The sequence below is a fragment of the Sander vitreus genome, chromosome 15, assembly GCF_031162955.1.
Source record: "Sander vitreus isolate 19-12246 chromosome 15, sanVit1, whole genome shotgun sequence".
Taxonomy (NCBI): domain Eukaryota; kingdom Metazoa; phylum Chordata; class Actinopteri; order Perciformes; family Percidae; genus Sander; species Sander vitreus.
The window spans coordinates 20,389,863-20,402,491 of record NC_135869.1 but is presented as its reverse complement, the minus strand read 5'-3'; the positions used below and the strand labels follow the sequence as shown (position 1 = coordinate 20,402,491).

Genomic DNA, 12,629 nt, shown 5'->3' with positions numbered 1-12,629 from the left:
TCATTGCATTTGTTAAGTTAAACATTACTGCCCATGCTCTGTCTACAGGTATATTGAGCATTATAATTCACCTTGTGGGTAAAGTTGCCCTTATGTGGTTGATGTCCTTTTTGACTTCTGAAGGCTATTGTGCTCTTTTGATGGTAACTCATTCTTTAGTTTAATTAACAAAGACTGTTGGTCACACTCTTTGCCTTGGTGGCTATGACAAACCATGTGTGTAAACAGTACACCTTTCAGAATATAGACTTCATCTACTATCCACTAGCAACATGGACATAAATAGCTTGGATTATTATTTTTTTTTTTTACATAACTTGATCATGTGATGGCTCAGCCAGACATGGATTTGTGTATTGGGAACTTAGTACATTCTTGTTTATTCACAGGCCAGACACAAGGCCTAATCATTTTGGCCTTTAATGTTTCATTAACAGCACTGGATCCTTCCTCTGAAACTCAGACCTAATCACCTGCTGCAGAGCCTTCACAAATAAAGACAGGCAGAGCGTATCGCTTACCATACATTGAATATAGCTCTTCTGCGAAGACTGCTTCTCCGAGCTGCGTGTGTGCCTGTGTCTGCAGGGGTAATGTGGTCAAAGCAAAAAAACATCTTGTTTATGTAAGACAACTGATCTAGGCTGCTTGTAGTGAGATAGCTCAGGGAAAAGTGAACACACAGACACTCTCCTTTTATTCTTCTTCACACAAACATTTCGTAACTGCACATGATTTACAACATTTAACAAAAGCACCTCGTATACTGTATGTTGTGAATCTGGCGTGTGTACAGCATGTTCTTAGTTGCTCATTCCTCAGGGGAGCTTCGTTCTGCTGGCTAATGGGGAGTCCCCTTTGCGCCAACTCTGTGGTGAACATGATATAAAATGCTTGTAGGAAGTTAGAGTTAAATATACTGATATACTGATCAACCATTACAGTCTGTTACAGGAGTCTGTAAACTCCTTGTTCCAGATTAACTTTCTTATATTCGGTCACACTGGTGACTGTGTGAATAATTACCTCAAAAGTGCCTTGTCCTGCTACCCTCACGGGACATCTTGTTCTTCTCTCCCAACCGTACACAGCACAGTTGATTTCACTGACCTGAGCTGGACTCTTTATTATTCTTTATTTATAAATCTCTGTGACATAGCATAGAGGTCTATTAAACAGTGTTACCCTAGTTGGTCCTCTCGCACATCCACAGTGAGAGAAGTGCTGAGAAGACAGGAACAGGAGAGTCTACTGCCCCTGTGTGGTGGTCTCTGCACAATGCATTTAACTAGTGCTGCTTGTCCCACTCCTATTGCTATGACACAAATAAGATTCTTCTTGATTTATTGAATGTTTCTTTGATTTTTTTGGTGAGCTAATACAGGTGTGTGTGTGTGTGTGTGTGTGTGTGCGCGTGCGTTTGCTTGCAGGGGGATTTGCGGGGCTATCTGTCTCAGCAGGATTGGATGTTCAGAAATGCTGAGTTGCTGCAGCTGCAGAGGATGGCCTGTGAGATCGCTGCTGGTGTCACTCACCTTCACAAACACAACTTCCTGCACAGGTAGCACTTCAGAATTGCAACACTTAAGCAAGCTCACAGGTTTTAGACCCACTAAGCTAAGCTTTGTGTTTCTGTTTGCCTGCCAAAGAATACAGCTGCTGTTTATGGTATGCTCACTCTCTTAGTGACAGAAACATTGCAATTACATATTTTAATTAAATTATTCACTAAGCCAACATTTTAGTTTTTTTTCCCCCCAGTGTAATTTATTAGAATAGTAGTTATCTTAATTAAATGGGTATGGCCCATTCATTAAAATGTAGTTCCTTTTACACTCTTAGTTGTATTTATTTTTTATGCAGTAAGCATATAATGATAATTTTAATTTTCTGATCTTTTTCTCATTCATTTGGATTTCTCTTGTTTGGTGAGCTATAGTCTGGTTTACCGGATGTACAGCGCTGGGATAAAGAATGACATCTGGCACGTAATTTACCTCACCTTTCGCTATCTCCGCTATCCAAGACGGTTGTGATTGGTTCAAAGAAATACAAACGAGCCAGAGCGTTTTTCCCCCTATCCCAGAATAGATGAGCGGTGTAGCCAGACCATAATCCAACACTGACACAGCGCTGTGGAGACAGGTTGGCAAATGTCATTTAGGTTTTTAAGGATTTAAATTTGCACATATTGTTTTCTCAGCGTTGATGTAAAACACATCACTCGAGCTTCTGCTCGCAAAAGTCGCCAGACTAAACCATTTTGTAAACATGGCCATACTGAGAAATACAGAGAGAGTTGTGTGGAGCTGATAGGCTTAATTAGCTTTGTCATTTGGCAATGGCTTGAATGTAACAGACGTTCATTTATATTGCATCTTGTCAACACATAAAAGTAAAACACACGAATATTGCTATCCTAAATATTCTCATCCTCATTAAATATGATTTGTAAAGACTATGGTCAACTGTTAGTTTTACTTTAGTGTCCAACCAGTCTCAGGAGTACCAGTGTTCTCCAAAAAAGGTGTGTACAGCAGAGAGGCTGCATTTCATTTTTACCTCAGCGAGTACTGAATTTCTGGCTACTTGCAGCCAGCAGGGTACAGAGGGTGTTGGGAACGTGTGGCTTGGGGGTAACATACGATGCTCAGCTCATCAGCTCTATTTTTCATGCTCAGAATAAGCTCAGAGGGTTCTAATTACACAACTCCCATGCATTGCCACAGTGTCAGCTGTCCTCTGCCAGAGGAATATGATGATTCTGCTCTTTGCATGTAAAAGGATAGCCTCATATTGGGCCTTGTGTTTTAATCCTTGTTACAACTCAAAGGGAGTTTTACAAGCTTACCTTCCATGTGTAAAAATGTAATTTGCGATCGTAAAAATATTTCTGTGGCACTTTTGTTCAAAGGCCACAAAAAAGAGGTTACAGGAATGATCAGTGCAGCTACATGCTGGCACAATTGAATGAGAGGTGTTTGAGGGTGCAGCGCCACAGACACAAACCCTCGGGGCAAGTGCTAGGTGGGCTGATATCCAAAGCTGAAACCTCAGCTTTGCGATACAAGGGTGAGAATGGTGCTGCAAAGAGCACTACATCTGAATATATTCTCATGTAGAAAATGGAAGGCGGTTTCTTTTAAGGCATGGTTCAGTGATTGCTCAACGTACATTTTCAGTACAATTTTGTTTGCTCTGTTTGAGTTTAGATATTCATATATCTATTATTTCTATTATATGAATATATCTATTATTTCGATATAAGTATTCACTGGGTTGTAAAACTCTTTATATGCATAATTACAGGATGCGAAAGTCCTACCAAATTATGTGAGAAGATATTCAGATATATGTAAATTCCTATTTTTTAAAGACTAAGACTAAATTATAGTCTTAGTATGTATATATAAGACTGCTTCGATAACTCGCTGTATTTCAAAAATAACAACAAAACTGAAAACTTCTTGCAAAAATGACACCAGACTTCACTTGTGTCTGATGGTATAGGACTAATCACCGTCATTCCACGTATTAGCCTTGTAGGGGCTAAGATGTTGGAACCATTTCTTTACTGTATTTTGGGCTCTCGGCCAACAGCAGGGGACAGGGGTATGGAGAGTTTAAAATAAATCTCCATTTATCTTACAGAGGTTTCAGTAGGTCTGACAGTTGCTGGGCTATGTGCACGCAAGAACACTGGTGTCAGCAGTGTTTGTCATTAGGCAGGTAAAAGCAGACATGTATAAAGTACTAGAGACCCAGACTTAAGTAAAAGTACAAGTGCTCTATCAAAAAAGTGACTTGAGTTGAAGTGCTCTTTAAGCACCACACTTAAGTGGAAGTACTAAAGTATTCAAAAATATTTGTACTGAAGTATTGGAAGTAGTTTTGAAAATGTTAAAATGTACTACTCAAGTACTGAAAGTAAAAGTACAAGTATTGTGTTATGCAGTTATTCTTTTTGGATGTAGCAGCAGTACAAGGACAGGAATGTACAACACCGCAGCATGTCATGAACCGCGGGTAGCTAGTTAGCTTGCGCTTACTGGTAGCTCAAGCTGGTGTGCCATTTGTGTATTATTATATTTGTAACTTACCTTGTTATGTTTCTTCAAATTCGATGGTGAATTTTTGAAGGCCATTATTTCGCAATCTTTCGGGAGGCAGAGTAGGCACTTCATTCTATATGAATTGTCTTTCACGCCAACAAATGAAAACATGGACTCTAACCCCCAATTTCCACCAACTGCGGAACAGCTGTAGATCAGCTCCGCTGCGTGTCGGCTCCGTGCTCCGCCGTCCTTCAATACCCACCAGGTCCGGATTTGTTGCGGAACGGCTGCAGCCATGACTGACAGCTGAAGTCACGAGGATCCACTAGATCTCGCGAATTCACGTATGATCGCGCAATATAACAGAATGTAGTTTCTATTAACAGAACCACAAACTTGACTTCAGGCCTGTCTCCGCCCATTATGACGTTTTCAAGGTGTAGTGCAGGGAAATATGATCCGCCGTGAGCACAGTGTATTTTATTTTGAAAATGAACCGGATGTTTTATTTGGTTTCTGTGCTCGACTTCCTGTCCCGCACTATCTGCCCTGTGCTGAATTGCTGCGGAGCTCTCCAGCATCCGTCAAAAATAGAAGCTCTGCGTATCTGCTCCGGAGGGCTGCGGATAGCTGGAGTTGGGACGCAGTTGGAACGCAGCCGTTCCGCAGCCGTTCCGCAGTCGGTGAAAATACACACATTGATTTTAATGGAAACCTATTGACTCCGCCGCCATTCCCGGAGCGGATCCGCAGCCGTTCCGCAGTTGGTGGAAATTGGGGGTTAGTAGGGCCAGGGGTGGTCTCCCTCCTCACCCTCACCGCCACGATCACTCGAAGACAGCTTGATTCGCTCAGTGATGAGCCAGCTTCATCAAACCTGGTGACAGACATCTACCACTCTGGCAGTGATAATGTGGGTTTGGAATGATTCGTAACATTTTTATAATTATAACAATGCAGCACATAAAAAATGTATTGGAGTAAAAGTATTAAACTCATCAAAAATATGTACTGAAGTAAAAGAAGTAGGAGAAAAAAAACAATACTCCAGTAGAGTACCAGATACAGCCTTTTAGTACTTAAGTACAGTAGTGAAGTAGTTCTACTTCGTTACTATACATCTCTGGGTAAAAGGGACTTGGAACTTGTGCACAGGAAATGCCGCAGGGCTGAAAGGAAAGCAAAGTCTGCCTCTTCTTTACTGTAAATGAACTATCATATGTCTGCTTAATGTGCAGAGGGAGCCTCAGAGCTTCTCACGCCCTCTCCTGGCAGCCTCACAAAACGTTTCTGTGTTTCCCTCTTGAAACTATATCCAGCTGCTGTATGCATGAGTCAGGAATAGCCCCCATATGAGTCTTGTTGTAAGGTGAAGAGCTGAGGCAAATGACAGAATTTTCGATAGTTGCCAAAGTCATTTGCGATCCTTGCCAGAGTCCTTGGCCCTTGATTCTTGTGAGGTAATCTTAGCCTTTAAAGGAGACATATGCTCATTTTTTTAAGTTCATACTTGGGTTTTTACTAAAACATGTTTACATGCTTTAATGTTCAAAAACACATTTTTTTTCTCATACTGGCTGTCTTATATATATATATATACCTGTATGTATCCTCTGTCTGAGACGCTCCATTTTAGGTTTAAGTCCCCCTCCCGAAAAACCCAGTCAGCTCTGATTGTCTTGCGAGAAAAAATATGGTGCACCTTTGCAATGGAAGTTCTCAAACTATGGGTGTAGATACTCAGATGCGGGGTGTTATATTCTAATGAGCCTGTATGTGAGATAGGAAGGGGAGCCGAATCTGAACGGCTTGTTGAATCCCATGTTTTCTGATCTAGGCAGCCCACAAAAAAACTAACTGGGTGGTCCTACTTTACAATTTGTGGATTGGTAGTCCCTCCAGATACCCACATGTATGTGCACAAGCACTGAAAAAGTGAGTTTTTCATGATATGTCCCCTTTAAGGTTAAAAGGGTATGGTGTATTCCTTGTTGATCTCGAGTGATTTTGAATTTATTCACATTGCTTTAACTTCGCTTTATAAACACTAATAGCAATGCACTAGCTTAACAAATGTTTGAATGAATGTTTTCATTACAGCGATGGTCACAAACTTGCCTGCAAGCTTCATAATCGGTGAATGCTTTTCTAACTGTGAATTTCTAAAGTATCTAATCCATCCAGATGTGTCATGCTGATGTTGTTCTTTATGCTCTCTCAGTGATTTGGCTCTGAGGAACTGCTACCTGACTGCAGATCTTACAGTCAAAGTGGGAGACTATGGAATTGGACCCTACAGATACAAAGTAAGCAGAAACCTACACAAGATACCCTACATTTCACTGGTTTATTGACTAAAAGCAGTTGTTGTTTTACTCCTCAATAGACATGATCCAATAAAACTTCTTAGGGCTGATATTGATAAATAATGTGATATTATTTAAAATTGCTGATCTGATACAGATTACCAGTGGTAATCATGTGAGTCATACTGTGCCTGTTTTTTTTATGTGGTCACTAAAACTGAGTGAAAGCATGTGCATTAAGAAGTAGCTGCTCATAATCTGATTTCAGAAACGTTGGCACACATTGTGGGCATTATAAACTCTGACACATGAAGAAATGATGATGTATGAAGTGCATACCAAATTTAGCATGTTAATACAGTCCCACAGTGCCCTCCGCCGGGCACCAGCAGCTAGGGCTGGAGACCGAATTCCATATTTTTTAAGCACCGACCGAAATGTCTCTAAAGTATCTAGAATCAAAAAATGCCTCGTCCTTTAATGCCCAATTTCAATACCTAAGGAGTAAATCTCATCAGCATCAGTGAGCCAATTAGCATGCAGCATGCTTCTACCAAGATCTAATAATGCTGGTAAATTGGTTGTCTAACGTTACACGTCATAGAGGCAGGCAGGAAAAACTCTACGTTACACAGAGACAGGGTTACACAGAGACAGGGTCACGTCATAGGGGCTGGAAAAAAAATAAAAGGAAACTGCAATAACACCTTGCATTATATCGTTTTTCTGCCATTGTCAAACCCATCAGAAAGTGTGGCCTGTTTTTAACTGTTCTGTTCTTTCACAAGGCACATGTGACGAGTTTAGTAGTTTGAAGCCATGTTTTGTCTATAATTTACCAAATGTAACCACATATTCCTTTTTACGATGCATAAGAACTACTGTGCAACCGCTAAACTTAACTTTGCCTAACTGAAGTCTGGCTATCTGGCAGCTCCAGATGACCTTACAGAAAATGAATCTTTCATTGTAGGCTGAGCAGATGTTTGCCTTTGATCAATTGCATGTTTCATTGAAGGATATTGTCTTCTCATGAAACTGGACACAGTGCATATGTCCCAAGGCAGTTATGTCTGCTGCATTCCTTAAATACTGCTGATATATATACTCATCGGATAAGGTCACCCAGTGAATCTATTTCTGTAAATAAAGGGAGACGAGATGCAAAGCAAAAGTGCACTGCCTCAACGAGAGTTAATAAACACTTTTTGGTGTTGCACAATTATTTGCAGTGTTTCCTCGAAAGTAACGGTTTGTAAAAGTAGTAAAATACTGTGTGTGACTGATTTTTTTTTTTTTAATTTTATACAATGTTACTATAGGAGGATTACATCATCACAGAGGATGATGTGTTTGCACCCCTTCGCTGGTTGGCTCCTGAACTGGTGGGCGAGCGCCATGGGGGTGTGATTACTATGGAGCAGACCAAGCCCAGCAATGTGTGGTAGGTACCAGACTGCAGCTCTTCACTGACACTAGAGGGTGTTTTTAAAAACCCATAACTCATAATGACTGTGAGTGAACCTGAATTTAATCCACATATATTTTTAAATAAGTATTTCCTCCTCTCGAGAGACAATATTTTAACCCTATTTTAAGTTTTAAAATCTATCAAGATTTGTACCGCCTTAAAGCCTATTGTTAGGTTTACAAGACACGTGAAGTATATTTGGAATAAGACAAAGACAAAGAATTGCTCAGCAGTACACCTCTGGCTCATTGCTGAGAAATTAAGCCCTTTCTGCAAATACAAGAGTTTGTAAATCCCACACAATCTGGACAATTTCCAAAAGAGGCGGGGGGGTGGGAGAGACACTGACTCTGCACCAACTAAGCATCTCTCTACACTGTACAGTCCCTTTACGACTCATTGCCCAAATGCGTTTCGGTCATAAATTGCAGAGTTATGTAAGGTAGTTTTAATCAGAAGAGACCAATTTCCCCCTGAATAAAAAAATATGTAGAGATTTAAAATGATCCCCAAATGGCTTGTTTAAATTTGTCTCCTGCTGTCATAGCTACAGAGCCCCCCTGGGCTCAGCTGAGAAAAAAAAAAAACTAAACCGTGCGCACAGAATAATAAAAAAAAAAAACTACAACACCGACACAAAAATATCTATTCATTTAATGATTAAATAAGTTAGTGTCTCCAAACTTACCTCAATTATAACTTGTCTCCTGCTAGTTGTACTACAGCACTTACGTTTAACAAATAAGTTTGGAGACACTACCTTATTTAATCATTAAATGAATAGATATTTTTGTGTCGGTGTTGTAGTTTGTAGATGGTCCCTAAGCACTCATCCGGTCTTACTGCCGTCTCACCGCCGGCTGCTCATAGAGACCAATGTTATTTCTCCAGGTCGGAGGACGGCTCGTTTTGATGAAAATGAGTTTGTAGCTCGTTGTTAACCTTACTACGTTAGGAAAGATGGGTCGTTTGTGGTTTAATAACATTTCGCTTTAGAGTAATTGATCCCAGAAGTTCGAATCTGTGAATATCTTTCTTACTTTGCTCACGTTTATAAAACCGAGGGCACGGATTATTAATCCGTACGTACAGTTTATAAAACCGAGGGAACAGATTTTTATTCTGTGCGCACGGTTTTCTCAGCTGACCCCAGGGGGGCTCCGTACATAGCTGCTTTATGAATCATGTCATTTATTTATATTTACAGTACAGGTTTTTGTTGGTAACGGTAGTCACAACAGCTCACCTCATGAAGTTTAATGGTTTTTGGGTCGAGGTCTTTTGCTGAATTTGAAGTGCACAAGATAACTTTGGTCCTGCAGTAAATAAATTTGTCCTCAATTGTCCATAGGGCCTTGGGGGTCACATTGTGGGAGCTCTTTGAGAATGCTGCTCAACCGTACCCCCATCTGTCTGACCGGGAGGTTCTCAATCATGTAATCAAGGAGCAACAAGTCAAACTCTTTAAGCCACAGCTGGAGCTTCCTTATTCTGACAGATGGTGAGTTTTTAGAACATGTCTGTTAAAACAAATTACATACAAATATTATTGTAAAATAAAAACGGTTTGTAGTATTGCTTAAATCAGGGTTTAAGTCATTAAAGTTATTTATTATGGCCATTAAAATGTATCTTGTCTGAAAAGGAAGTGACTGTTTTCCCTGTAACTGCAGGCACGAGGTCCTGCAGTTCTGCTGGCTGTCTCCAGACAAGCGAGCCACAGCAGAGGAAGTGCACCGTTTGCTTATCTACCTGCGCATGCAAGGCCAGAAGGACATAGAAGAAGACTTTGCACAACGCTGGGATGCTCTTAAGCCTAACCCTTCCACTCGGCAGACCACTGTTAGCCACTCCTCTTTTCCAATCTTGGAACAGTTTGCTGATGATGCCCTGCGACAAGAGATTGACGAAGTTCTTACGGTCACTGAAACAAGCAAAGGTCTCAGCTTTGAGTATGTTTGGGAGGCAGCCAAACAGGACCACTATGATGGCAACTATGGGCGTTCAGGCCTGGACACAACATTGAACTATCACAGCATGTTCTTTCCTGTTTCCAGTGAAGACATCCAGGCCCATTTCCCTGATCCTGTAGCCAGAGCAGCGGGCACAGAAAGGTGTAACACTCCTTCAGGAATTCCTGGGATTGTACCAGTGTTTGATGCACAAAAGCCATCTAATGGTAATGAATATTACATACAACTAGAAGAACAAGGGGAGAGCACTGTTGAGGAAGATGGGAATAGAGGGCAAGACTTGGACTTCAGTACAGGCCAGCAAGACTTTGTTGTTCTCCAAGACGTCCGTCTGGATGAGTCTAGTACTGATGCTGAGTTTTTCCACCAAAGTATTGACTCCAAGGATTCTTATTTACCAGACAGCCACGTCTGGTCGTCTCTTGAAAATGACAGTCCATACCACACCAACATTTTCACTGAGGGGGGGTCCAAGCAGCAAGAGGACTCTCCTTCCTGGAGAAGGAGTTTTATGGAGCTTCCAGAGCGCCATGGCAACCCTTTCCATGGAAGTGCTCCTTTAGAAGTCCAGGAGGTGGATACAGATAAAAGCTATGGGGATTCTTTTTTAGGGGATTGTTCAGAAGCTCCTTACCTGGCAGATTCTGTAGACGTGGAGAGGGAGAACACAGATGCGAAGAGGCTTCTGAACACTGAAATACTAGCTGACAACTTTACGTTTCTCAAAGACCACAGCCTGATGAAAGACAGATCGCGTTTCTCAAGTCCACAGGAGAATTTTCTTCTACCTGGCCGAGCTCACGAACCAGAAGAAAGATTCAAAATGAGTTCTTGGGACAACCTCGAGAATTTAGGCAGCTTAAACGCAGCAGACACTTATTTAAAACCTGCAGCAAGTAGCACATCCTCAAGACAGGAACTTTTAGACTCTCCAAGTTCCAGCTTGGGGGAGTTATGCCCGTCTCTGGTAGAAAACGAAACACTGGTGCCTTTCATTACAGTGGTCACAGAAGATAACACAAGCAACCAGCTGCCAGTTGGAAATAGTTCTTCCACCAAAGACCTTGGTCTGCAGCAATCCGCAGACAGAGGTATAGACTCTGGTTTTGATTCTACCTCAGAGAGGTTTGAGTTTATCATCAGTCAAACTGATGGCCCCACCCCTGAATTCTCTGAAAGTGCCACTACAGACTCATTGTGCACAGATGCCAAAATTCCCAGCCTTGAAGATGACCATGGAACCTCTAAGGATAATGTTCAGCCCATAGGAAGTGAAATGCCTGAAAACCTGCAAGTCCAAGCATTGTCCTCAGACAACGGACACAGTGAAGACCTCACAAGTAACGATCTGTTGAGTGAACTAATTGAGGATGCAGATATAGAACTGGAAACCACTCTGTCTGACCATGAAGAATCCTTTATGGATGCTAATGGACTCCCTATTGTCAGATCTTCTCTGTTGATCTCTGGGCCATCTTTGGACCAGATCAGCCAGGACAGTTTACTGGAAGACAGTATGTCCACCACTCTACCAACTGTAGATAATCCAGCCGAGACACCAGACTCTTTAGACTCTCTTGACATCCACAGACTCGGCGAACAAGGAGAAGAGCTGAGTGCTCAAATAGCCCAACACAAACTCCAGCCTCCATACAAAATATCAGACAGTGGGTATGAGACGGAGAACCTGGAGTCTCCTGAGTGGAACTCCCAGCCTAATGTTAAAGACCATTCCCCTGTAAAAAATGGCACGAGTGTTGCCAAAGAAGAGGAGGAGACGGAGGAGCTCACAGCTGCGACAAATCTGGTTCCACCAGAAATCATCATCTCCGAAGTAGAGGGTGTGCTGGATGCTCACAGTGAGGATCCCAGTGAGCGCCAGCAGCCAGATCATGTAGCTCCTGCTGAGGAGCCACTCATGGGCAGTAATTACAGAGACTCTGCCTACTTCTCAGACAATGAATCCGAACCTGAGAAGAAGCCTGAAGAAACGGTTCCGGGAGTTTCTGGTGAAGTCACGTGGCTGAGGAACTCTACTGATGTGGTCAGCGTGGCTGCTAGAGGCCCAGCACTGGAGCTCAACGTAGAGAGCGATGTCGATTCCTTAATTTCTCAGCAAGAATCTTCTATAGCTGTACAAGCACAGGCAGATGGAGAAACAGCTGGATCTCATGTTGGGGGCATATTACAGGAGGCAGATTCAGATTTCACAGAGAAATGTGACAATGAGGCGACAGAGTCTAGCAGCACTCACAAAGAAGATGGAAACAAACCAGAGTTGTTCAAGGACTTTAAATCTCCTGGCCAACCAGACCCATCAAAAGATCTAGAAACCTCAACTCCACTTCCTTCTGTTGCCCAATCAAAGCCAGTGCCAGAGAGCTCAGGTCATGCTAAACTCACCAGGACCTACGCGAGTGATGGTCATAAAATAAGAGAGCCGGACGTGGAGGGGCGTTACCTGGGGAGGCGGGATGGCTCGGGTTTAGATGGACAGGAGGACGGCGTAGATGAGGACGAGGAGGACGAGAACAGCGACGACTCTGACGATGACATCCGTGGGTATCGGCTAAACAGCTCCAGTTCAGAAAGCGAGGATGATACCGTTCATACGGTGCCACTTGTTGTCTCAGATGACAGTAGTGCAAAGAACCTGAAGAGCCTGTTGAAACCCTCCACGCTGAACATCCAAGCATCATCTTCCCCGTTTACTGCGAGGTGCAATGCAGATAACTCCAGAAGAGCTGTGTCTTTTTTCGATGATGTCACTGTCTACCTGTTTGACCAGGTGAAGTATTGCCTATTATTATCTGTATAGGTGTAA

The 12,629-nt window shown here is 42.2% G+C and overlaps 1 protein-coding gene across 2 annotated transcripts in view; it reads left to right on the top strand.

Annotated features, from left to right (window-relative positions):
- lmtk2 (lemur tyrosine kinase 2) overlaps nt 1–12,629 on the top strand; it is a 32,230-nt gene that overhangs the window by 16,264 nt on the left and 3,337 nt on the right. For both annotated transcript variants that reach the window (XM_078270181.1, XM_078270182.1), the window contains exons 7-11: nt 1,431–1,561; nt 6,277–6,361; nt 7,684–7,805; nt 9,184–9,333; nt 9,506–12,593. In XM_078270181.1, the coding sequence (XP_078126307.1) occupies nt 1,431–1,561; nt 6,277–6,361; nt 7,684–7,805; nt 9,184–9,333; nt 9,506–12,593 (3,576 nt within the window). The remainder of the gene's footprint in view (nt 1–1,430; nt 1,562–6,276; nt 6,362–7,683; nt 7,806–9,183; nt 9,334–9,505; nt 12,594–12,629) is intronic.